The 27,512-nt window shown below is 34.4% G+C and overlaps 1 protein-coding gene across 2 annotated transcripts in view; it reads left to right on the plus strand.

The window, feature by feature from the left end:
• The window catches only part of LOC145283549 (uncharacterized), a 73,640-nt gene that overhangs the window by 21,298 nt on the left and 24,830 nt on the right, over window positions 1-27,512 (plus strand). Inside the window, exons 3-5 of one of the 2 annotated variants that reach the window (XM_080132431.1) lie at window positions 3,289-3,405; window positions 6,131-6,296; window positions 10,920-11,024. In XM_080132431.1, the coding sequence (XP_079988557.1) occupies window positions 3,289-3,405; window positions 6,131-6,296; window positions 10,920-11,024 (388 nt within the window). The remainder of the gene's footprint in view (window positions 1-3,288; window positions 3,406-6,130; window positions 6,297-10,919; window positions 11,025-27,512) is intronic. The other variant, XM_080132432.1, reaches the window with a different exon arrangement.

A 27,512-nucleotide genomic window follows, 5' to 3' on the forward strand; every position in this document is an offset into this window, starting at 1 on the left:
AAATTGCTCCAGACAAGCATGAAGCCACTTGATGTAGGGAGCTAAAAATCTGAACCACTAAAAGGTCAAAAACTAGCCAGCTATAAATGTTAGTTGGATAGATTCTAAAATAGCAGTTCTTCCTTTTTGTCAGACACATCGCCCATGGAATATGAGGACTAAAGAACAAAATAAAGAAAGTGAGAACGACAAGGTTGTTGAAAGTAAACTCAAGATCTATTTTCTACTCTCCTAGATATTTCAAAACTGTCATATTAACCTTTTACTGTTTGTATACCATTTCTTATTACTTGTCAAAGTTAAATAGTTCAATTACTATATACGATTATTGTTCCTTATTTTTGAAAACTGTCACTCCACTCCGACTTTCAGCACTTATTTTCAGATAAATACTTTTTTATTCATTTCAGGTAAGAATTGAACTTTCTTAAAAATACCTACACATGATAGATGAACAGTCGGATCTTCTTATAGAAATCTAAGAATTCTTATGAACATGAATAATGGAATGAATTAGAAGTGAGAAAGCGGAAGTACCCATCGCACAAAATGTCTGTGATATTTGGGCGTATTTGCAAATCCTCATTTTTGTATATCATTCTTTCTTGCTGTATATGCATATCATTCTTTCTTATTTGCCAAAGTACAATTGTTCAATTGACATACATAGTAGTTGGTCCTTTTCTTAAAAAGCTGTCACTCACAATTCACCTTTCAGTATTTCAAGTATAATTCCGATTTTCTCATGAGCAAAAATTGAACTGTCGGTACTTGTGCAGTTTATGGATCAGGCTAAAATAATAACGCTATGTAGAAATCATTCTTTACATAGAGAGGAGGAAGGGCTTTAGCTATTCTATACTTACACTTAACAATTTAATAAATAAAAGATACCATAAAAATTGAATTTAACTTGAAAATCCTATCTAAAAAATTCAGTAATGTAATATTAGTTTTTAGGATTTTTTTTATTTGCACATTTTTTAAAGTTATACACAGAATTAATTATTTATTTCTATTGCTTGTTTATTTAAATAAAACTTGACTAATAATGCAAAATTTGAAAAAAATGATGGTGCTAATGCATTTTTGTGAACCGGATGTATGTAAGCATCTGTTCAGGTTTGCCCAGAACATGACGTAAACCACAGGAATTTGGTGAGCATCACCATGCAAATCTTAAAAATGCTTTGAAACAGAAAAATAGCAATATTCATCGGATACGAATTACAATTTTAAATAAAAAAGTGAAAAGGCAAAAAAAAAAAAAAAAATCAAATATAACAACAAACTATACTAAGTTTTTTTTTTTTTGTAGGGTTAGGGTTAGTTCATCTAACAGTAACGGTAGGAAACAACATTTCACAGCTTGTCCAGCATCGATAAATTGGTTACATTGTGATGTTTCATGATTTACATTTAACAATTATTTTATTTTTTTCTTCCAAAATTTATTAAAAGTTGTCTGCTGATTATGTGGCTTTTCATTGTAGCTTTCTGATTGGCTCACGAACTTGACCAGCGCTCACCATATTCCATCGGTTTATGTCCTGTTCTGTATCACAAAATGCACTAGTACCTAAAACAGTGCTGTAATTTCTTTTGTCAGTAACGAATAGGAAACATTTCACAGTTTGTCCAGCACGGATAAATTGTTTGCAGCATGATGCTCAATGATTTACATTTTTTCCCCCAAAATTAATAAAAAATTGTTTGCTGATTATATGGCTTCTCATTGGGTAATCATATTCATGTTTGTAGTTGTTTTCTGATTGACTAATCAATTTAACCAGCACTTGGGTACCTCTCGCCATATTTCTGTAGTTAACATCATGTTCAGGATACTTACATATGTCCGGTTCACAAAATGCACTAGCATCCAAATAATAATGTGCAAGTCCTATCAACAAGAAACATACAAATTGGTTACATTCTTGCACTAATATGGAGATCAGGAGAAAGAATATGGAGCTAATTCACTTTTGATTTAGATGAAAAATTAACAGTTATGTTTCATGTTGATACAGAAGCGTTTTTGTAATGTGGGTGTTACACTTTAACTGTGTCGTTACATTTCAACCACTCGAACTCATACATTGTCTGGTACCGTCGCAAAGGAACAAGCAAAAAAAAGGAAAGAAATAAAAATCCAACTCCACATTTTTTAAAGTGCAAATGAAAAGCATTTATTCATAGTTCTTCCAACAATAATGCATTTCATTATCTTTCAAAAGTCTTTTTGCACACGCATATGCTTTACAATGCTCTGCCATGTAACATGTGCTTTTTAAAAGTTTCTTTCCCCGTCAACTAACGTAGGCTATAGCCAGCACTTTTTCGCCTTCAACTTTACACATCCATCTTCCCTGGCTCACACATTGCTCCTCCTTTTTTTGCTCAACCACGTGCTATCCTTTTTTTCTCCTCCTTCCTGTGATGTCAGCATGTGCACACTTGCTTCATTTGCATATGTACTAATACGGCTGCTGCTACCAATATTTTCACTAATTAGCTATCCTATGGCTGTTGCTAATTTTCTCACATGCACGCCATGCGCGCTATGTTACATTTCCATCCAAATTATTACTTCATATTTGTGTCTTACCATATGAAAAGACAACTTTTCATGCAATGTTTAAAAATATATTTTACCAAGAAGAAAGTAATGAAATGAATAACAATACTAATAACCTGGATGTACCAAGTTCACATCCAGTCACTTCCACAGCACCACTTTCACTAATGGATGTTAGAAACCTTTTTAACATCTAAGTTCAAAATTAACAACTATGTCTTTTACATTATCTTAGTTATTCTTTAAAAAAATCATGATGTATTTTTTTAGGTCATTATTTAAATTTGTCTCCATTGTAACAATCTTCCTAGTTGAAATAATTATTTTTTTCAAAAAAGCCCAAGTGGAAAACATTATTTTCTTGTAAAAAAACATGGTAGATGAAAGATGAAGTCATAATCAAATATTGATATGTCAGAAACTATTTGAGCCTGACATTGAAAATTTGATAAGATAATTTTATATATTAGATTATGCCTTGATGATTTAAATGTATAAATAAAATCATCTTGAATAAAGGTTTAAAAAAAAATTAGGTTAAATTGTGATATAAGTATTGACATAGTTTTGGTTACCATCAGCCATGCAATCTCCATTGTAAAAAGAAGAAATAAATTAAATTGTTACTTTGGGTTTATGGGTTAGTAAAATGATCTGGCTTAAATAATGATAACAACTCTTTGCTATATTTAAAAACATTTTTCCTTCTTCAGTATGAGCAGTTATACGAAGAAAAGATTAAGATGGAGAATTTACAAAACAAACAAAATATATTATCTAAAAAAAAGGAACTATTACAAGAAAGAACAAATGCTTACCTCAAGGAACAGGTAAGTAGCATCATGTTTTCTTCTGCTTCATCATCTGCTTTTTTTTTTGTCTCTGCTTCGTTTTCTGGTGTTACCAGATCAGGTTGTTTAAAGATACTGGCTTCCTACACAAAATTGTACCAAACATAGATGTTATTTTTTCTTTTCCCTTTTCAAAACTCAATCATGTTCTTTAAAGCCAAAAAGAAGACAATTTTTCTCTACAAAACAACCAAACCAAACATCATGAATAAATATTTGAAGCCATAAAGAAATTGAAGCATAAAATTTTTACCAAAATGTACCAGATTTGGCATTAAATAAACCAAAAAGGGTTGATATGCCATCAACCAAAACAACCAATTTCCATGAAACTCATGTCCGTTTTAGTCATGAATATCCAATAGGTTTTGCTTAATAGTAAGAAATACACAAAATTGTCAATACTCCTCTCTTGTCTCATCCTATTGAACCCATTATTCATCCATTACGGCACCTCTTCATTGAACCCAATTCTGACTCAAACTTCTTAAAAGTCACTATTTTTGAAATAGGATTGTTTAAAGTTAACTCCAAAAATTATCTTGGTATTGTTTGAACATTAATTTATTAAATGAACCAAATCAATAGAAAACTATGAGTAATTGTTTAAAAGTAATGTTCTAATCTCTATTTATGAAATTATTGGATGTAAATAGCTTCAAAAACTTTCACTCTTTTAATGCATAAATAATTAGGAAATCCACTTCCTAGTCATTTTAAATGCTTTCAAGGGAAGATACTATTTGGAAAAAAATATCTGTTACCTCCCTTTCATTATTATGAACGAAGATAAAAGGTTCTTCATTATTGGAGTGAAATTTGAAAATTGAAATATTGAATTGCAAGTGAAATCAATGGAATCTACTGAATTCTCAGGTCACAATAAGGAAAATATCCAAAAATTACGAAAAACGATAAGGTAGAAAATTAATTATTAATAAAAACAGTTTTCGAAGACAATTAGCAAAAATTAGGTTTTTCTAAATTGGCCAAAGATTTTCATTTTTCAGAAAATATTTACCTTCCTTTCGTTACAATTAGAGCTTTCTGGTTTCTTTTTTTAATTTTTTTTTTTCAAAAACTATTTTCATTAATAATTAATTTTCTACTTTAGTGTTTTACATAATTTTTGGATATGACGTTTCTGAATTTTTTTAGATGAGGATTGGTTATTCCTATTATTTGAATTCATGGGACTACTGTTCTTATCTTGAGTGTGATTTTCACAACGTTTCGATCGATGTAACCTCCAGCCTTCTTCACGTGTATCTTGTTGAACTCGGGAATGTTTTTGTCAAACTCAGGAATTTGGACGTAATTTCGAGCAGAACACTTTATTTACTTCACAGGAGTAGCATGCTCTTGTTCTGTCAGCCATGACTGGATAGAGGTCATAAGTAATGCGCAATTGTATTTTTTGGTCGTACACACTGAGGATTGAACCTTCAACTTTCAGGTGAATATCACTTTTTATGATTGATTTTTCCAAGTACTCTAACCACTGCGCTACGGGTCCTTGCATACAATTCTGGTACAAATTTTAGGAACCTTAAACCTATTTTTATTTCTAGTTGTAAATATCATTAATTATTATTATATATTAACATATGTCTATATACATATTAATGTTTATACTAATTACTTGTATATATTATCTATTGTTTATAATTAATGGTTCCCATATCGTATTAAATTCTATACTAAGTCTACTTAGTAATTAGTTATTCCTCAGTATATGTGCTGCTTCTTTCAGTCGTCTTACTTTCCACCATTCTTCTGTCTATAATTTTTACTTCATTCCATAATAGTAGATGGTTTCCTTCTTCCTTCCAGATATGGTCAGCTATACCTGATTTTACAATTTCTCTACTACGGCTATAGTAATAAGTAAAAACATTAATATATATATAGATATACGTTAATATATAGTAATAATTAGTAATAAATAATATTTACAACTAGAAATAAAATCATTTCAAGCTACTAAAATTCTTACTAGAATTGTCTGGAAGGACTCATGCCACAATGGTTAGAGTACTTGGAAAAATCAATTGTAAAAAGTAATATTTTCCTGAAGGTTGAAAGTTTGGGCGACCAAAAAATACAATTGCGAATTACTATCCAGTCATGGCTGAAGGAACAAGAGCATGCTACCCCTGTGAAGTAAATAAAGGGTTCCGCTCAAAATTCTGTCCAAATTCCAGAGTTCGACAGAAACATTCCCGAGTTCGACAAGATACACCTGAAGAAGGTCGGAAGTTACATCGACCAAAACGTGAAAATCAAATTCAAGATAAGAACAGTAGTCCAATGAATCCAAATAATATGGATTTTTGGATATGTTCGTTACTGTGACATGACTGTTCAGTAGATACCATTGATTTATTTAAAATTTGATATTTCAATTTTCGAATTTTGCTACAATAACAAAGAAGAGCCAAAAAAAAAGATATCCACCCTAAATGGTTTCATACTCAAATGTTTTCACACTCAAATAAATATTTTCAAAAACAAAAAACAAAAATACATATATTCCTACAAATAACATTGTGGAAAAAATGAAAAAAAAAACAAAATAACTTGTTCAAATCAGATATCAATGTGAAAGAGATTGCTATTTGCATTTGACATTTTAAAAATCGACTAAATAATTTTGTATGTTAGATATTACGCTTGTGATATGACAATATTTTATCTACATTAGGAGGGGATGAAAGAACAGTTGCAGTTAAACCGTGTTAAATTCTGCAATGAAATGGACTCTTTCATAACGACTAGTGGAATGCAGTGTTTAAAGCCCAACCTGACAACATACAACCTTGAGATGGAATTAATTAATCTAAAGCAACAGCAGCAACAACTGATAAAAGGTAAAGAAGGCATTGCAATAAAAACACTAGGGTTTTCAAAAACTAAAATATTATACATGTTTTTACAACAGTTATTTAAAGACATGAGAATATCAAACAATATTAATTTGTTTATTAAATCAAAAAAAAAATCATTTATTCAAATTTTTTTATGACACTTTCGATGTCTTTTTCAAAGAATACATTTTTTTTCTTCATTCTGCTGATATTAAACACTAGGTATTGCCAACTTGTGGATAAACCAAAATATGAGGTGCCTTCAATAAATTTTCAGACTTTTTTCATATGGGCACTTTTATTGATAGTACACACATGAAACTCTATCCCTTTTCAAAGTAATCTCCTCCAGCTCCAATGTACTTGTGAGACCGTTCCAACAACTTCTGGAAGATCCCATGAAAGTCCTCTTATGTGAGTGTGTCAATGACCCTTGTCACAGCCTCTTTCATCTCCTCAACTGTCTCATAATGACTGCCTTTAAAGTTTTCCTTGAGCTTAGGGAATAACTAAAAGTCACATAGTCTGTGACAAGGACTGGTGCATTTGCACAAATCTTCTGCATCTCCAGTTCCTCGCAAATAAATGTGTGTACAGTTCCCACACTGACATCAAACTGCGCACTTATTGTCTCTTATGTCCTTATCCATGAAATTCTTTATTTAGCCAATCAACTCTGGTGTTTTGACTTCCTTATTCCTTCCACACCTCTCATCATCCTTCACAGACTCCCTATCTTCCTTGAATCTTTTATGCCAGTCAAAACTGATGCTTGATTCATACAAAGTGATCCAAAAGCAGTTTGAAGCATTCTATACGTCTCTGTGGTGTTTTTCCAAGTTTAAAACGGAATTTTATTGCATATCGTTCTTCTAAAGTGTCCTCAAGTTCAGATTGCATTTTGAATTCAGAAAATTCAGAATTTAATAGGGTGTATTTTAATTCCTGCTGTAGCTGTTCATTTGAACCTGAAATCATAAAAACTGGTCAGTCATCTCATAAGGTGTTTAGCAATAACATTCTGAATTTTCAAGAGTCTACGACAATTTTAAGTGCTTGCACAAAAAAAAAAATCTGGAAACTTATTGAAGGCATCTCATATATGCCGATTCTTGTTGATGAATGTGTTGAAAAGTAAAGTCTGAATCTGATGTGTTTTGTGTGGTTGTTGATTTTTTTAATAGAAAGAATTAGTCACATTATTGAAAACATTGTTTTCATAAACATGTCTGAATTCTTCCAAGACATGCGGTTGCCATATTGTGTGTTCTTTAGTACATACAAGTTCGGAATAAAATCAGATGAAAAAAAAAGTAATAATCAGAAACAGTTGTGTGTGTGTGTGTGTGTGTGTGTGTGTGTGTGTGTGTGTGTGTGTGTGTGTGTGTATATATGTATATGTATACAATAATATTTTGATAAATAAATATTACCAATTATTTTCATAATGCAGACATCAGTGTTTCATGCTTATGTAATTATCTACCAGTTGGAAGATTCAAACCCAGTTACAAATTCAACCTTGATGCCATAGGCTAATATTCCACCTCCAGACTACCAACAATTAACACAAGAATTGAGGGAAATTAGGTACCTATAAATGCTATGTCAGCGAGACAGTATTCAACAGCAGTCAAGTCAAAAGATTGCATGCATATATATATATATATATATATATATATATATATATATATATATATTCTCACAGCAATAGTTTGTCAAGGACAAACATAAGAAGGATGTGCACATTATCATCATCATTCGATTTTGATATTTAAGATGTTGCAAATGTTCCAGACTCCGGAATCGGCAACACCAGGTAACCTCTCATGCCCGCTCTCCATGCTGCTTGATCCAAAGTATTAACACCAGCCATGTTGCAAACAGTCAAGTTACTTCATGTGCACTGAAGCCAGGATTTCATTGGTCTACCACACACTCTCATGCCTGAGGTATCCATGTGTATTATTGAGTTGATGTAGAAGATGGCAGACTGTATATAGTAAAACCACCTGAGACACTGAGCATGTAAGGCATAAAATATTCAACCAATATCAAGCTTTTGATAGAAGGGATTCTTTTCTTATTGCACTTTTACCTAACCATTGTACTGTGATTAGGCTGTAGCTGTCGCAAATAGCAATTAATCTGATTGTCTAATGAAATTGAAAAAATTGGAAAAATGATTATGATGATGTTTTTCTTTTTGGTTCACTACTAAAGTGTTTGAGACAAATTGGATATTTTTTAATATGTACTCTTTAATTTCAGAACAATTTGAAATATTTAATAGGAGTGAAGTGCAACAAATAGCTGTCTCTGTATACTATGGATAGGTTTGAGAAGTGGAGACTATAGACGACTGGAAAACTTCAGAATGTTGGAAGAAAGTAACCTTATGATAATTTGCTCTGGATTCAAAAAATCGGAATACTTAGCTACAACTCTATGCTCTTTGATGTATGCTGGAGAATTGCAATAGAGATGTGGAAGTAGCTGCAAGAATCATAGCAGGCGTTCTGACTGTCTTTGCACAATGAAATTCGTTAAGAAGTTGGAAAAAGTGCAGCAAGATCCAGAAAAAGTATTGTGAAACTTGGTGACAGAGATATGCGTCAAAATGTCGACTATGAAGAAAACGTTGGATAAAGATCTTTGCTACTCTTTATAAAAGAGTTGTAAGGGCTAACTACTCAATACTAAGGCCTAAAGAACCATTTTATGAAAGTAAAGAAACTTCTCAATCTGATCAGATCAGGAATGTTCTGGTTCTTAGGAGGAACCAGTTTGTTAATATGCAGAACAATTAACGGCTAACCTACAGGCTACACAAAGACCCACATGATGAAAACTAAGTTCCTAAAACTGATAGTCATTAGATGTGCTTCCAACAAAGGTTGAATCGTGCCATCACATCTTCAAAAAGATATTAAAACTCAATTCAGATGGCTATATTGAGTTGTTGTCCACTTTTGTGAAGTGCTGATTGGAAAGGGTGGTTTTGGGAAGACCATACATGTGACAACAGAACTCTTCTCTGTGTTACACCTCCAAGAATACTCAGAAGTGGTTGTCTGGGAATTTCTACAATTTTACCAGTTCAACATCTGGCTTTGCAATTCATTTGATTGCAATCCTATGGACTATTATTTATTAGGAAAAACACCAACCATGCCATCTGTAACACCAGAAAGATGACGGCCCAGTGTCGACGTGGGCTGACAACCTGAGTATTCCAAGTACGAACCCAGTTCATTCCACAGAAATGCTGTCACTTAAAGACATTGGCAACGTAAATATCATCCCTCCCATAAGTACTTGAACTCCTTCTAGAAAGAATTCTTAATAGAAAGATATCAAGGAACTGAATGCCAACAAAAATCATCATCAAGAATGATGCACAATAACAACAACAACAACAACAATCTGCAACACCAAAAACGAGCTGATTACCCTGATCAAACTTGTGTTCAGGTATCTCTAGAAGGACATCATGAAGACTGCATGATCCAGGTTCAAGTTTCATCTGGAGGCTGTGGCAGAGGTTTAGTGCAGTTTTTTCATGTATTTGGTAAAGATTCTCCATAAGATGCATTTTAAATTTTGGAAATTCATCAAGTTTTGCTCCAGAAAGTGTCAAATTTATCTTGAACACACTTTATAATTTCATATTTCATAATATAAAATAAAGAGCTGTTTGACAAAATGTTTGGGTTGCCATTTAGTACACATGAAGCCTGCTTTAGTCTTGGTGGGTAATCACTTAGAGCCGGTATTTTGATAAAAACACTAGCTGCCATTACCTCACTGAGTTATCCAGTTTATAAAAATATCGCCTCAAATAAGGAAATAATTTCCAAAGAAATTTGGTTGCATTTCATATTACATATATTAAATGTTGGAAGCTTGCATGGAAGATCTGGTAAGATTGTTTGGTTTCTTAAAAGATGTGTTGACCAAAAGACTCATTGGAGAAAAAAATCTGCTAGAATGACATTTGGTTACATTTAAGATTACATAGATTAAATGTTTGAAGCTTGCATAGAAAATCTGGTGAGATTTTTTAGTTTTTTTGAAAGATGTGTTCACTTGTGTTGTGTCTAAGAAGCTCATTGTAGAGAGAAATCTGCTAGAATGTTTGTGGGAGAGAATGCAGGATATAAGCTGTATTGAATTGGAAATGAAAAGAGAACAGGTAGTGTTGCTATTCTTATTGCAAACATGAGTAGATAAAGTAATTCAAGTTAATTGTGTAAGTGAGCAAATCATACTGGACTTGTGTGAGAAAGAGTATGTGACTTATAAAAAATTGCTCCAATTAAAGAAATAACTTCCAAAGAAACCTGACTAGAAATAAGTTTGGAAGTTAATTTCTAAAAACCATTCAATGCATATCAGTATGTAAAATGGATGTTAAACTGACAATGATGATGTTGTTGATGATGAAATATTGTGGATTTTTTAATGATCTTTAATCATTAAACAATCTAAACGAATTTGAAGATAACATAATCTGTAGTGCCTTTATGAATCAAGATATTTTTATGCTTTCTTTTCAAGTATTTCTTTGTTTTATGATGGTAAACTTGAATGTTAAGCGTGTATCTTGTTATCATGTCTCTGCAGTCATAAACGATTTCAACAAAAGCCAAGCAGATGTGAACGAAGGCCAACAACAGAAGAATCATCAAATTGAACACAAACTAAAAGAACAACAACAACAACTCAAAGGTATTTTCTATCTTTTATCTTTTGTTATCAGTATGGTACACAATATTAGTAGTTTAATCGTTGTCAAAGCCAACCTAAAGGCCCCCTTTTTGTTTGCAAACTAAACAAAGATATAGGGAAGAGCGCTACTCATTTCTCTGGATTATTCCCTTGAATTGATTATTACCCTTGATCCGCAACTTATAATACTAATTGTTTAGCAAAGCGGCATCAAGTATCATTCTTTTCAGTCTTTGGTATGATTAAACCAGCGATTGAACCTCAGTTTATCGTTCTGTTGATGAATACCCTAACTGTTACGTAAAATGAGCCAGTGTAATAGTAACTTCTAGATAAATCATGATGAAACAAATGGTATTTGTGAAGTGAATAAAATATTTAAAAAAAATGAACATTAAGTTTCTATTTAAAATAAGTTTTGTGTCCTTACAATAAAAATCTGAGAATAGATTCCCTTCCCACATATATTGCAGAGACAATGAGCTTATTCTATGAGTATTACTATATTTCATTCAATATGTACTACTACCGTTTGGGCATAAAAGCATTTATAAACACTCCAAAGACACAATTTCTTGAGTTCCTTCCACGAGAGAAAAGTAAATATTTTGAAACATTCAAAATTAACTTAAATGCTTCTTGTCAGAAAAGGAGAAAAATCTGACATACAAAAGTAAAGGTAAAAAGACAACCCTGATTTTGAAAACATTCAAATTAGAAATGGAACAATTTTTTAATTAAAATTGGAAAAAAGTTATTTTATCGTGGGACAATATGATGGGGATAAAAGAGAAAAAGGACAGAGAAAACATAAAAAGCTATTACAAAATATACAAAACAATATATAAGAAAATGAAATACTAAAAATATTTTTTATTCATAAAAATATTTTTTTAAATGTTAAAACCTTTTAAAAATTTAAAAAAAAACTTGAAAATATTTTTTTTAAATTAACAAAATTTTCAAAAATTCAAAAAAACTTAGTTCTGATAAAAAAAATCAAATTATAAAATATAAATAAAGTAGGACAAATTAAGTACAAAGAAATAAGGAAAAAGAAAAATAAGAATGTTAAAAATTAAATCAACTCAAATTCTTGGAAATTAATCTATTGGAAATTAAGTTTACTCCAGGATAAAATGAGACAGATGTAAATATCCAGTACACTCGCATACAGAATAATCCAGAGAAAAGATTGAAATTTCTGTAATGAGTCTGAAAGACACCAACAAAGTAATCCGAAAAAGTAGTCTAAATCCAGGTTCTTAGATAGAGAAACTCTCATGAAAGAAACGTGTATCAACATTCCTTGTGCATAAAATGTATATTCATGCACATCAAAAGGGTTTTGAAAGGATTATGTGTAGCAGCCTGCACAACATGCATTGTCGATTCGTCCATCACAAGTTAAATACTAATATACAATAGTTTATAGAAGCTAGACATAATTGTAAGAGTGAAATAGCTAAAGCCAAGTAAAGGCATATAGAAGTGTTCAGGAAACATTGAATTTCAGAAAATAGGATCTTGTGATTTCTTGATAATTTATAATAATGTGATGAATAATGAACAATCAACAATTATCCCCCATCCCACTATTTAACAACCATGTGGTCGTCTTGCATGACAACCAAAAAAGCTGACCTGCTTGCCCAGCATATCTTCAACTCCATAGAGCCCTCAAACCACTTCTCCTAAATTTCCTTCTGTTGACAGAAGCCACACTCATAGATCTGAAACTCACTTCTTCTCATATCTGTGATATCATAAAAAACCTAAATACCTCCAAAGCATGTGGGCCTGATCTCATCTCTGCCATACTCTGCTAAGTTTGTCCTTGTCTTCTCCAAACTCTTCAGCAAATGCCTAGCTGAGCTTTGCTTAATCGGAAAATTGCCTCTGTTGTACCAGTATTCAAGAATTCTGGTGAAAGAACTGACCCGCTCAGTCATAGTTTCATCAAGCTCTTCCCCTCTTCACTAAAATTTTTGAAGCTTTAATCAATAAAGTCCACCATCTTGTAAATGCTAAGCTTCTTTCTAACCGGCAGTATGCTTTAGGCAAGCCTGTTCTACTGCAGATAATTTAGTGGTCATCTCTGAATGCATGTAACATGCATTGGATAAGGTCCGGCATGAAGGACTTCTCATAGAAATTAAATATAGTCCTTCTTAGACAGGAGAAAAATCCAGGTTGTCTTTGATGGCTGCACATCTGAACAATGTGATATTAATGCAAGTGTTTCCCAAGGAGTGATCCTTCAGCCTTTATTATTTCTGCTATTCATAAATGACCTCCCTAATAAAATTGTGTCTGAGATGGGTACATTTGCTCTATAATAGACATGAGACAAAAACGAGTGTACACATATCCAAAGCAATGGCAGAAACCTTACAAAACAACCTTCAATTAGTAGTGAAATGGGACCATAAATGTTTGGAAACATTTAATGCTACCAAGACTAAGCTTATTTCCTTTAACAACCACAAAATCCTTTTCAACCAACAATTGATATAACAAATAACACCATACTTGAGAGTTCATTTTTCAAACTCCTTGGTGTAACATTCATAGACAACATAAATTGGAACAAATATATTGAGGATATTGCCAAAGCTGCTGCAAAGAAGGTGGGCTCTCTCTACCGTGATAGAAAATCACTCGCACCAGAAAACATCCTATATCCTTACAAAGCCCCATCTGCCCATACATGGAATATTGTTGCCGTATCAGGATTGGTGTATTTACCACTATTCTCTCCGTCAGAGTCAAAAAAGAGTCTCAAATCAAGGAAGAATGTGTTGGTCTTATTCTGTCAACAAAGTGCCAACGTTCATCCTATCGGATTCTTGTGCCTGTTTTACAACCATGTGCTCTGATAAACTCCAAGCACTTGTGTCCCCTCGACATACATACTCATGATTAACCCTCACAAGCAGCAAAATTCTACCTCTTCACTATTGAGATCTTTAAATGCCGGAAAACCTTCTACTCTAAGTTTCTTGCATTGGACTGCTAAACTTTGGAATTCCCTTCGTTTCCTGCTTCCCTGACTACTAAACTACAGAAGTTTAAATGTAATGTGAACAGATAGTTCGCTACCCCCACCCCCTCCAACTCCACAGTCCCATGTTAGGCAAAATCCCAAATAGTAACTCCTTATGTTCTAAGTGGCAACATGCTTTGTTTGGGGTGAAAGTTTTGTGTTTTTTTTTGTTTTTTTTTAAGGAAAAATGTGTTAGGTGGCCACAGAATTCCTCATTTATTCCCTGGCAATGCCGAGTATTCTTGCTTCTTATTAAAATTATTATTCATCTGATCCAGTACAATTGTTATCAATAGAGGTTTATATATTTATCGATTAGTACCTTATTTTTGGCAAAATCCACTGTTGTGACTGCATATCGAATAAGAACTGATAGATACAGTGCCGGCAAAAAGAAAGTCTGCACCTGTAATTTTTTCAAAAACTGCAAATTTAAGCTAAATTTAATGTAACTGTCCAAACAACATATACCTCATCTGATTGACCTTTTATTCCTGTATAATTTTACCTGTTCATATTTGATTTTTAATTGAAATATTCTAGTGTTCACGTCAATTTAAAAAAATAACTTCAAATTGAGGAGGCAAAAAGAAAGTCCGCAGCAACAAATTCGCTTAAAACCAGCTTAAATTATCATCCCTAAATCAGTTTAAAATATCTACCAACAGGTAACAAAGCATCTCTAATCGTAATTGTTGTTGTTCCAGGTTATACAACGTAACATTTAGTCCATATGCCACGACTTTCTCTTAGTGATCGTTAGGAACTCATTAATCTCCACCTTCTGGTTTATCCAATCAAGAAATCGGCTGCAGATTGAAATGTGATGAGAAAATGCTACAAAAGACTGTGCAAAAGCACCAAAACATCGACAGTGTTCGTGATGCCCTAAATGTGGCCGTACTAGAGTTACTTCTTAAGACAATTCTATCAAGATCCGCAGCCTAAGAAACAGATTTGAAATGGCTCCCCAAATCCAACAACAGTGCAATCTTGTTAAAAAGTGCTTTCTTTCTACTGTCAAGAACAGATTAAAGGAATTTAATTTGCAAGGATATGTTGCAAGATATAAGCCAATGATTTCTGTAAAGAACAGAAAGCACCGTCTGGACTTCGTTAGATACAATGAAGATCATGACTCTTCATATTGGTCAAAAGTGCTTTTTAGCGACGAAAGCAAATCCAATAGGCTAGGCAGTGATGGTAGGCAGTAGGTCCATCGGAGGAAAGATGAAGAATTTAATTCTAGGTGCTCAGTTTCAATGCTGTAAGGTAGTGGAGGTTCAGGTTTGGTGTGAGGCATTATTAGTACCAATGGTCCAGGGCCTATAGTTCGCTTTCAAGGTCGAATTAATTCGACCAAGTACATTAATATGTTGACTGAGCATGTTCTACCCTACTTTGGTTGGAATTTGGATGATAATCCCATCTTCATGCAGAATAATGCTCCCATTCAAGCAGCTGGCAATGTCAAGAGGTTCCGGGAAGGGCATGATATTCCGTGTTTGGATTGGCCTGCACAATCTCCAGACCTCAATCCTATCGAAAACGTATGTCATTTCATCAAGCAACAGCTACGCAATGATAAAATCTAAAATTATGAAGAACTTTGGACAAAAATTAAAGAAAAGTGGGATGCCCTTTCCCCGAAAAATTGCTGCAGTCTAATTCAAGGAATTCCCAAAAGATTGCGGGCTGTCAAATTGCAGAAGGGTTATGCTAGTAAATATTAACTAGTCCATTGTGTTCATGTTGTATTCATGTTGCATTAATGTCCTAAAATTACATTTAAATAACAATTTTCCATTGTGCGGACTTTGTTTTTGCCTCCTCAATTTGAAGTTATTTTTTTAAAATTAACGTGAACACTAGAATATTTCAATTTAAAGTCAAATATGAGCAGGTAAAATTAAAGAATAAAAGGCCAATCAAATTAGGTGTCGTTTGTTTAAACAGTTACATTAAATTTAGCTTAAATTTGCAGTTTTTGAAAAAAATTATAAGTGTGGACTTTCTTTTTGCCGCCTGTGTAAATAAGAACAAAACAAGGGAAACAACTTTGTCATATTTTTAAAGAATTATCTCCCTTTCATCAAACTTCAAAATGCTGAATAGATTCCCGAGATCGACATAAAGATTCACACGTTTGAAAATTAAACAAATGGAGATCACGCGTTACATTAGGCGAAACACTCTGAGTTAAATTAAAGGACGCACCATATTATGGCTGACAAATTTCAAGTCTTAATATCCTATATATATATATATATATATATATATATATATATATATATATATATATTTTTACATTTTCACCCCAAACAAGGCACATTGCCACTTTGGTGTAGGGGGCTACTATCAGGGGAAACAACTACTGGGGTACTATGTAGGGATTTGGGCAGCAAAATGTTGGTTCACGTTGCACTTGAACTTCTGCATGTCAGTACAGTTGGGGAAGCAGTGACCTGGAATGGAATTTCAAAGTCTGGCGGTTCTGGGGAAGAAACTACCGGAGTAGAAAGATCTTTTACATCTAGGGATCTCTACTGTGTTGGGGTGGGATTTTGCAGCTTGTGGGGTCTGTCGAAGGTGTTCACGTCGTGGGGGCACAAGTGCTTGCAATTCATCAGAGCATTCACCATTAAAATACTTGTAGAACAAGCAGAGGGATGCAACGTTTCGTCGATGGGACAGAGGCTGAAGCTTAGATGTCAGTTTAGAGCCTATCAGATTTGCGACTCTCTTTTGAACCCTGTCAAGGAGCGAGAGACTAGTAGCCGATACACCTGCCCAAATATGACAGCAATACTCCCTACATGGGCGAATGGTTGCCTTATAGAGGTACAGGATACTTTCGGGTGTTAGTAGTTTTCTAGCACGGTAGAGAGAACTCACCTTCCTTGCAGCGGCCCTGGCAATGCCCTCGATGTAATTGTTCCAACTCATGTTTCCTGTGAACGTTAGGCCAAGGAGCTTGAAAGACGTACTCTCAGATAAAGAGTCGTTGGCCATTGCTATAGGTGGTAGAGAAGGTTTCTTGTAATTATTGAATGAAACCAGTTTAGTCTTGGCGGCATTGAACGTGACCATCCATTTTTGTCCCCATTCCACTACTGATTGGAGGTCATCCTCTAGTGTTTCTGCCATTTCTTTAGATATATGTTCATTTGTTTTCCTGTCGTGCCTGCTATAGAGTGTGGTGTCATCAGCATATATACCCATCTCAGAGGCAATTTTGTCGGGGAGGTCATTTATGAATATCAGGAACAGTAGAGGTCCAAGGATAGATCCCTGGGGCACTCCCGCATTTATATCATATTGTTTAGATGTACGACCGTCGAGGACAACCTGGATTTTTTTCTACCAGTGATACCGTATGAGGAGACCCTCATGCCATACCCTGTCAAAAGCCTTAGATATATCTAGAGCTACCGCTCTGCCCTCTCCTGCTTTGTCCAGTGAATGGTATATGCGTTCAGAGATTACAGTGAGATGTCTGCTGTGGAACGGGCTTGTCTAAATCCATATTGTTGGTCGGTCAGAAGTTTAGCATCTGTAAGGTGCTGGACTAGAGCATGGTTAATTAAGGTCTCAAATATCTTGGCAAAAAGTGGGAGGAGGCTAATAGGGCGATAATTTAATGGGTTAGTTCTTTCGCCAGAATTCTTGAATACTGGTACCACAGAAGCAGTTTTCCAACAGCCCGGAAAGCAAGATTCATCAAGGCATTTGTTGTAGAGTTTGGAGAGAACTGAAGCTACTTCGACTGAGCACTTTTTTAATAGCACAGCTGGGATGAGATCGGGTCCACATGCTTTTGAAGTGTCAAGGTTTTTTATGATAGCATGCACCTGAGTAGGGGTGATTTTCAGATCGTCTAGCGTGGCGTCTGTCTGCATAGGAAATTGAGGTAGGGGGTGGTTGGAAGGGTCCGGTGTGGAGTTTGAGGCAAACCGACTGGCAAGCATGTTAGCCTTTTCAGTTGCTGAGCAAACAACCTCGTGATTGTTGGTTAGTTGGGGAATTGTTGATTGCCAATTATTTACTACACTGTTGTAGATTTTCCAGAAGTCCCGAGTTCCTAGTTTTTGTGCTTCGATGCGTTTTTTAGTGGTTTCCGTAAATTCCCTCTTAGCTGTCGCTATTTCTTTCTTAACGTTACTTCTAGCTTCTATGTACTTCTGTCTGTTTGAACTGGACTTATGTCAGTTAAACCTGCGGAATGCATGCTGCCTTGGAGCAATAGCAGTTGCGCAAGTCGAAGTAAACCATTGGGGAGAGTGGAGCTTGCTATAAAATTTCCGCATGGGAACATGCGCTTCGATTGCAGTTTTGAACCATTCAGTGGTCTCGTTTGCACACTGTTCAGCAGGAAGAGAAAAAATATTTCCCCATGGGACGTCTCTGATAAGATCTCTGATGGCTTCCCAGTCAGCCTTTTTATAATATCTCGTTGTTTTGAGCACTGGCTCTTCAGTTTTGGGTCTAGAGTTTAGGGCGATTTCAACCATTATCACTGCATGATCAGCGTTCTCAAGTGGGCTGTCGGCTTTCGTTATACAATCATCAGGAACTGTGGTCAAAAACAGATCTAAAAGTGATGCGTGTTGTTCTTCCTGATCAGGAAACGGGTTGGAAAAGTAACAATTTGTGATAGGGAGTGAGATATAGAGAAGCTATGAGTTGCGCTGCCCGCTGCATCTGTGTAAGTAGAGAATCCAAGCCAGTTTTTGTGATAGACATTAAAGTCACCAAATACATGAACTTGGGCACTAGTGTCGAAAGAGAGTACTGTGTCTATGCTGTCAGATACTTTGTTTATTATGGTGCAGTCTTGGGTCAAGGGAGAGCGGAAGAGAAAGTAAAAGTAGCTAATGTCGTGTTGCATAATTAGTCTAAAGCACATAAAGGCTTGATCATCCGTTTCTAGGTTTGTTTCTCTAGTCAAGGGAAGGGTATTACGAATGTAAACTCCAAGTCCGTGCATATGTCTGTCAGAGTCCTTACGGCAGAGTGGGAGATATCCAGGCATGTTAAAGTAGTTAGAGGGGATGGAGGAGTGTAGGTTAGTCTCACTTAGTGCTAAGATATCCGGGGTATTTGTTAGGAGAAATGCTTCAACATCAGCTAAATTAGTTCTAAGCCCACGGATATTTGTGAATGCAAGCCTCAAGGGAGGAGGCAAGTTGGATTTGTTTGACCCTAAGCCTGGTTTAAGCTTATTTTTAGATTGTACTGTCATCATGTTTTTTAACGAGTTTCAGTTAGGTTAGGGGGAGCCGAACAGGAGGTTATGCAGAGTATCACACATGCATTACAAGTAGACCATCAGCTGACCCTCTATCAACTAGAACTGTGGCCTCAGGAAAGCCCACCGGGGATGAGTGCAGGGTCCCTTTCCATGTACGACATGGCACTGCAAACATCCCGATATTATACAACTGTTGATGGAGCAGCCGCTCTAAGCGCTACCAAAAAGTTAGGGCACCTGTACTACCAGTCGGAAACAGCAGCCAGTAACTGTCAATCCGGTACCCTCAACCCATCAGAGGAAGGTCAACCCAATCTAATTGCTCAGGCATATATGGTACTCAAGCACTCTCAAGTGCCCAGCTTTAGGGGTGGGGTGTGTCGGGAGTGGGGAGACGGCGTTCATTGCCCTAGACAAGAAACAAGATCTACCACTGGGTGTTTCTGTCGAATCACTGTGATAGTATCTCTGCACCTGAAAAAAGGAGTATGGAAGCCGGGCGATAGACAGAACCTATCTACTCCTTAAGCAATTTAGGTTTGCAAACCGGTAATTTGTTTGAGTCACCAGCTCTAGGAAGGTTGTCATCCAAGACTGAAGAGGCCTCCCTCCCCTTTGGTTTAGTTTCAGAGTTTTCCTTCTCCTAGACGGATGATCTGGAAAGATCTACTGGGTCCGTCACCACTGAGAGGGTTTGCTTCGCGCCTAGGTTCAAATTCAGGTATTTCTGCGACCCCACGTGGTTAATGTTACTGGGTTAGTTTGTAGAGGTTATATATCTGCTAAATAGTTACACTCCTCAAAGTGAATTAGGGACATTGTTATTTCATTGTTACTGGATAAAGGGGTTGAGTAGAGCTCATGCAGTGTAAGCAACTATGATTGTAAAAAGGCTTGTTAGGAGATAATGTGGTTTGAGGCTTTCCCTTTATATATATATATATATATATATATATATATTTTTATTTATTTATTCATGTTAGCTTGGGTCTAGGATAAAATTAAAGTGTGAGTAGGTGTTAAGAATTGAACTACGAGTTGTGCCCAAACTATATTTTAGATGTCAGTAGGGCTTGAGATGTGAATGCAATATAGTACGGATAAAACAGTAAGTTTTGAGTCATGTGTAATTTGGTAAATAGATATATGGGCAGGTTTTAGTAGGTGCGAATAAAGTTGAAGGTACAAAGTGAGCTTCTATTATTGAGATAAGATAATTTCAGCGTTCAGGTAAGAGTTATGGACATTTAGCATAGCAAGGAGCATTGGTTCAGTTTCGTATTGGCGTTGCAAAGCTATCTAAGAGGAGACATAGTTGTGTAATGCAGTGCGGTGTGCTTTGCTTCCGAGTACATACTTTGGCTGTTAAATACCTAACTGGAATAGGAATGAACTCCAATGCATGTCTAATAGGTAGAATTGTATAGATGTTTAGTGATGACTAAGCAGTTAACATGTGAGAGTTAGGGCTGGAAGTTAAGGATTCCACTACAAACGCTGTGAAATGTAGGAGTTAAGTGGCGGTTTGGTGGGAAGGAGCAGTTTGTTAGCCTTCAAGAGACAGGGGTTATTAATTTACAAGAAACAGATCTACATTAGGATTTAGTGGCAGGTAAGGTTTTTTTTTTTTTTTTTGCGCATGCAGGTTAGACAGAGGTAATCGTCTTGGAGGTAAAATGTATATTGGATTTTGTAGCTAGCAGTTAGGTGTTTTTTTCCAGTTACAAGAACTAGTTCATGGCGATTCGGAATTCGTATTCTGTATTTATAGGCAGACATTAAGGTCACGCACAGAGCATAGCATCCACTCAGGAAAAATAGCCCTCGTATCACATCTAAGATACTGCATATTTCAGTTACGAATAGTGAGAGTTAAATTGGGCGGCACTTTTTTTTTTGCACCTTACCATGGCTGTTAATATTAAGTATCGTACTTAAATAAAGTTCTTCTGTCATCTAAATAAGCTAAATAGGGATTCCCCCTCCCCACTACTACGGCGATGTGACATGGTAAAAAGAAAGAAAAATTTGTCAGGAAATTGTTTTAAAATAAGTGAATCAAGAATGGTCAAGATGTGTGAGAAATAAAAATAAAATAAAATTACATAGAATAATATGAGCACAAACGAAAAAAAAAAAAAAAAAAGAGGGTTAGATTTGTTTGGCTTAAAAAAAATAAAATAAAATAAAATAAAGTGTGTAGAGAAAAAATGTACTTAGCTAAAATTACATCTTCGAGGTGCGAGTTCTTCGGCCACCGTGCAAATGACGCTAAGGAGTTCTACCCTTTCTATCCCAGGTCATTGGAGTAGGGGGGGGGGCTCACTTTACATTTGGGGTCGTCTAGTAAGCTTCCTCTTCTTTTTTAAGGAGAAGGAAAGAAACCAATATTCTGTTTATATATTTTGAATAGATTTTGAACGTCGTCACATTTAGATTTTACAACATTTACTTGGCCAGGCATGAATTAAAAAAAAAAAACAAAAAAAAACTGAGCAATGGCAATTAGGCTGAAAAGAAATATAGAAGCAATATGCAATCTGAAATCAAGACAATTTCTTGCCTGAGATATTTACCAGTTAGGAAGGTCCGTGCATCTTTTCTTTTATCGACTACGAAGCATTTTTAGCGATACATGGTTAACAATTCGGGTGTTTATATTTCAAGCGGTCGACTTCATATTTAAAATAATCTATTTCAATGAGAGTAGATATGCCTAAATTCAATGCTTGGATAGAGAATTGAGGTTTAAAAAAGTTCTTCTGTCATCTAAATAAGCTAAATAGGGATTCCCCCTCCCCACTACTACGTCGATGTGACATGGTAAAAGAAAGAAAAATTTGTCAGGAAATTGTTTTAAAATAAGTGAATCAAGAATGGTCAAGATGTGAGAAATAAAAATAAAATAAAATTACATAGAATGATATGAGCACAAACGAAAAAAAAAGAAAAAAAAAAGAGGGTTAGATTTGTTTGGCTTAAAAAAATAAATAAATAAATAAAATAAAATAAAGTGTGTAGAGAAAAAATGTACTTAGCTAAAATTACATCTTCGAGGTGTGAGTTCTTAGGCCACCGTGCAAATATATATATATTGCTAATTTTTTATTTTAATTTGTTTTCCACAAATTGTTAAATCTTTTTAAGGTGACATGCTATAGCTCAAAACTATAATATATGTGTGTGTGTGTATAAGGTTATGACGTGCCAAATGTATTGGAGTTAAAATCAAGTTAGTATAATGTATTATAATATGAAAAAATAAACACCTTTTAAATATTACATCAGTGTATTATCAATATGACGTTGTGAGCGATACAAAAAAGCAGAACGGTACAGATGTGTAATGAAAAGAAGTACAGGTTTGTACTGAGTTATAAAAATAATTTATTCAAAAAATTTTAAAGTATTTACACAAATATTTTTCATTATTATTATTATTTAAACTTTAATACAGGATCCAAAAAAGAATCTCAAATCTAATAGATCCACACTATCAATCAAGTTTCAACTCCTGTCTCATCACCACAATGTGCTTGTTTTACAAGTACTTTAATCGAATGTGCTCTGACCAACTCATAGCACTCGTAAAATATTTGTAAATACCCTCAACTAACCTCATAAGCAATAAAATCCCACCCGTTCATTTTAAAAGTTTGTAGATGCCGGAAAGATTTTTACTCTAATATTTTCTTCACTCGAACTGTTAGACTTTAAAATACCATTCCTGTTTCTTTCAGACTGTACTAACATCCAGAAATCTAAATGCTATGCGAACAGGCATGTTGTTTCAACTCTCTACATAATGCCTCTATAGACATGGTCCCAAATAGTAGTTTAAATAGAAATATATTTTGTTTTTGGTGAATAAGAGTAAAAACAAAAATAAAATTTTAGCTTGTTGTAATAACACAGGAAATATGTTTTAAAACAAATATTTTTTTATAAATATTTTAATTTAAATTATTTTTACATAAGTCAGTAAAACAGTTTGTTTTCAACAGACACACATTCCAATTTTTACCTAATAACCTCAAGCTTATCAAATATGCTGTCATTTGAAAAATAAGTCATTAATATTTGCATATTTACTCATTTAAAAAGTCTGTCTTTAGATTCCAAATACTAAATTGATTTCCTGTTCAAAAATTATTACCTGTACTTTAATCCATACATTTACCTTGACAAATAATAAAATCAAATTGATTTTTTATAATTGGACTTTTTCAGAAATGTTATTTTGAAAATATTTATTAACAAATATTATAATTATTAATCTATATAAATAAAACAGATGTATGTATGTATGTATGTATGTATGTATGTATGTATCTATGTATGTGTATGTGAATATTTAACTGATAAACTCTTAAACTACTTGTTACATAACATTGAAACTAACAGGAAATATTAACCATGCACCAAGAATGGTTTATAATGAGTAAAATCTTTGGATGGATTAATAACGCATACAGAAATACATTGGCAAGTTGAAATGCAAAATGTTCATTTCAACTTGTCAACATATTTCTATTACTTTTGTGTATGTGCTAATTCATTCATAGCTTGAAGTGGTTTAATTTTTAATCGTTCTTATCTATCTCGAGATAGCTCAAATGTTACAAATGCTAGGGAATGCATCTGCAGCACTAAATATATTGGTTTCGATTCTAGCTGATGGCACCCAAATAATTTTGTTTTTAAACTTTTGGAAACAGTACTATATATTAGTTATAATATAATATTCAGTAGAGAATTGGCTCTGTAATAGTAAATAAGAAATTTACATGAATTAAAATATATTTAAGCATATTTTACAATGGGCGTTCCCTGCTAGTTAATAATAAAATTTAATTATATTACAAAGTAATAGACAAGTGTTAGAAAATAATAAAATCAGACTTTTTTTTTTTTTCAAATTATTTATTCGCAGACTGGTATCCTCATCTTCATAGTTGTTATTTCGATCAACTATTCCTCTGGCCTTCTTCAGGTGGTTAACTGCGATGGGATAGAAATGCTGAGTTTCTTAACTGTATCTGCAGTAATTACTGCCTTTCATACTAGTTGTCTCACCATATTTTGTTTCTTATTAATTGAATTTTTTTCTTAAAGTTTTAAAATTTTACAAATCCACATTTTACACAAATTAGACATCATTATAATAATAATGATGTTCCTGATACAGAATATTGCTAAAGAAATTGCCTTTTATATGACAACCAGGTAAAAATACAGTGTTTAAAAAAAAATGTACTCACACTTCGAATGATGATAAAACCTTTTATTTATGTATAGAGTGAAATGGAGTAGCTTTGAATACAGAAGACGAGTGTAATTGAAGAATCATATTCACAAATGTTCAAATTGATGACCATTCTTTTGCAGACAATGCTGATAACATGTACCAAATGTCATGAAACAGGTCATTAGAAATATCCTCAAACTAATTTCTGTGATAATCAAAAGAGTTTTCCCTGCACCCACTCTCCTTTTTCAGGACTTGTGGATGTCTGTGGTCGTCCAGAATGTTTCTTATTGATACTGTGGATGATTCCATCTGCTTCAAATTTTTCTCTGATGCAAACAATGGTCCGGTGCATTTGTGGCAGTTTTGCGACTTTTTTCTTAATTGTCTTTGTGTAACAGAGTGCGGGTGTGTATATGGGAGCTGTATGCAAATGACATGTGCCATGTGACGTCATGGCAAGGAAGACGGGAAAAAGACTATAAAAAGAATGCGTGCACAGGCTGATGATTACGATCACGTTAGAGACATGTGGGTGAAGTCACAGCCAAGACGAGAAATCACATTTGGCTGGAGAAGGAGGATACAAATCTTTTGTTAAAACTTGAAACAGCGAGTTGAATTTCTTTCTTCTATATTTATGTTCTTTACGACAGAGTCTACAACATGTTGGGTCCCTACATATTAATGACTACGTTACATTTGCACTTTAATGGCATTTTTGGTCTTATAACATTTCAGGACAAACTTCCTCTCTTCCAAACTAAGTTGATTTCCTGCCATATTGCCATTAAATAATTATACCTGCAACATAAAAAAGGCAGCATGTTAGCGGCAGTTGAAGTGTGAGTACATTTTTTTTAAATACCCTGTATATTGGTGATTTTGTTTTGTGCTGATACCTCAGATTTGGCTGCCAAATAACACAGTGGGCACCTTCAGTTTAACCACATTCTAAGTATAACAACTAAGTTGCTTGAGAAATAATGACTGATTTCAATTGGCTGATTGGTTTGTGGCTGGATTTGCAGGCATGTTAAGCATTATTTATTTTTTGTAACAATTGGTTCATAGATTCATTTGTTTTTCAGGCGAATATTTTGTAAGTAAAATCTGTAAACAATAGTTTCTATTTAAACCATAAATTGGGATGCTTACAGGTACTATCACTGCTCCGGATACACCTTGGAGTAGTAGTAATTAAACGTGACCCCACATTCCTGAAAACTCCCAAATCAAAGCCTCACTACTGGTACAGTTTTCTATCCCGTTTTAATCTCCAAGGAAGCAGTACTGTGGCAATATGTTCTAGAGATTAAAGCACTTGCAAAGAAGCTCTGTTCATGGAAGTTTCACTTGATGCAAAGTACACAAAGGAAGAAAAGTCAGGATTTTTTTTTGTTTTTAATAGGAAACAAGTTCTTGCTATGAATCTTTTACGGAGAGGGTGCAGAAATTGCAGCTCAGTTGAGAAACTGCCATGCAAACAATGATAGAGCAAAGAAAGACTTTAATTTGTTTTTGAGGAGGAGATTCTTTTAACAAATCTGTTCTGGGTTTGTGCCATCTTTCCACTGGGTAATGCCGGTACACAGGTTCTGCTAGTATTATAATATGAATATCATGTATAATATATGTATTACTGTATTTGTATTGCCTTTGTCTAGTTAAATATTTTTTTTCTCCAACATGGATGAAGTGTGAGTACATTTTTTTTTTTTTTTTAGACACCCTGTATATTGGGTGGTTTTGTTTTGTGCTAACACCTCATGTTTTGCTGCCATAACACAGGGGGCACCTTCAGTTTAACCACAATCTGAGTATAACCAAAATGTTTGGGAAATAATGACTGATGGTTTGGATGGTTGAAAAGTAATAACTACAAAATCAAATTCTATGGTTCTATCTATCTATCTATCTATCTATTTATTATATAAAAGGAACTTTTGGATCTAAGGAATAAGAGATCATCCCTTACTAGATTTCAAAGTCAATCTTGAACTTTGTCTAGGCAAGGAAGAGTCCAGCCATAGCCCTTGAGCCCCTAGAGGGGCATAGGCCATCTCCAACTTTTTGTGTATGTTTTTGTAGCGAGGAGTTCTTTTTATAGGGTGAGGGTGCTGGCCCCACACCCAACCTTCCCAGCGCTTAGTCTTCTCAAATGGTCACCCATTTGGTACTGTCCAGGCTCAACATTGCTTAACTTCGGTGATCTGGCAAGAACCAGTGTGTCAACGTGATTGTGCCATACATGCAAGGAAGAGTGCTGTTTTTTTTTTTTTACTACAGTCATTGCTTACAAGGCCACTCAAAGATAAGAGTTAATAAATATTAAATGAGACAACACTGTGATGTTACATGTATATTATTTTGTAGTGTTCTATATTTTGTAGCCAAAATAGTCTGTAAACAATAGTTTCTATTTAACCCAGAAAATTGTTGGATAATTATAAAGTAAATAAAGTCAATTAATCAAATAATTACATATCTTGTATAGACTTCATGGAAGTTGACGATCAAAGAAAAGAAGAAATGAAAGACACGTTGGAAAGGCCTTTTCAATAACACACACACACACACACACACACACACACACACACACACACACACACACACACACACACACACACACACAAGAAATGTGTGATCAGCTTTTATTTACATGTTAAGGAAGAAAGAGAGAGATGCACGTCAACGAACTCGTTTATATATAAATGAAACAGGAAGTACATGTCATCAAGATAGATAATTTCTAACAGCACTTCACACAGTCCAAGGGAGATAATTTCTAACAGATCGCTTAACTTTGATCTGTTATTGTGCCACTTTTCCGATACTCGCCCACGAGTGCTTTTGTTAGGACATCACTTATCATAACCTTGCTCTCGGGTGTAGTGATACTTGATATCAACATGTTTGGCTCTTCTCTCATATTATGGATTT

The sequence above is a fragment of the Euprymna scolopes genome, chromosome 8, assembly GCF_053919585.1.
Source record: "Euprymna scolopes isolate OS-2025 chromosome 8, ASM5391958v1, whole genome shotgun sequence".
Taxonomy (NCBI): Eukaryota; Metazoa; Mollusca; class Cephalopoda; order Sepiida; family Sepiolidae; genus Euprymna; species Euprymna scolopes.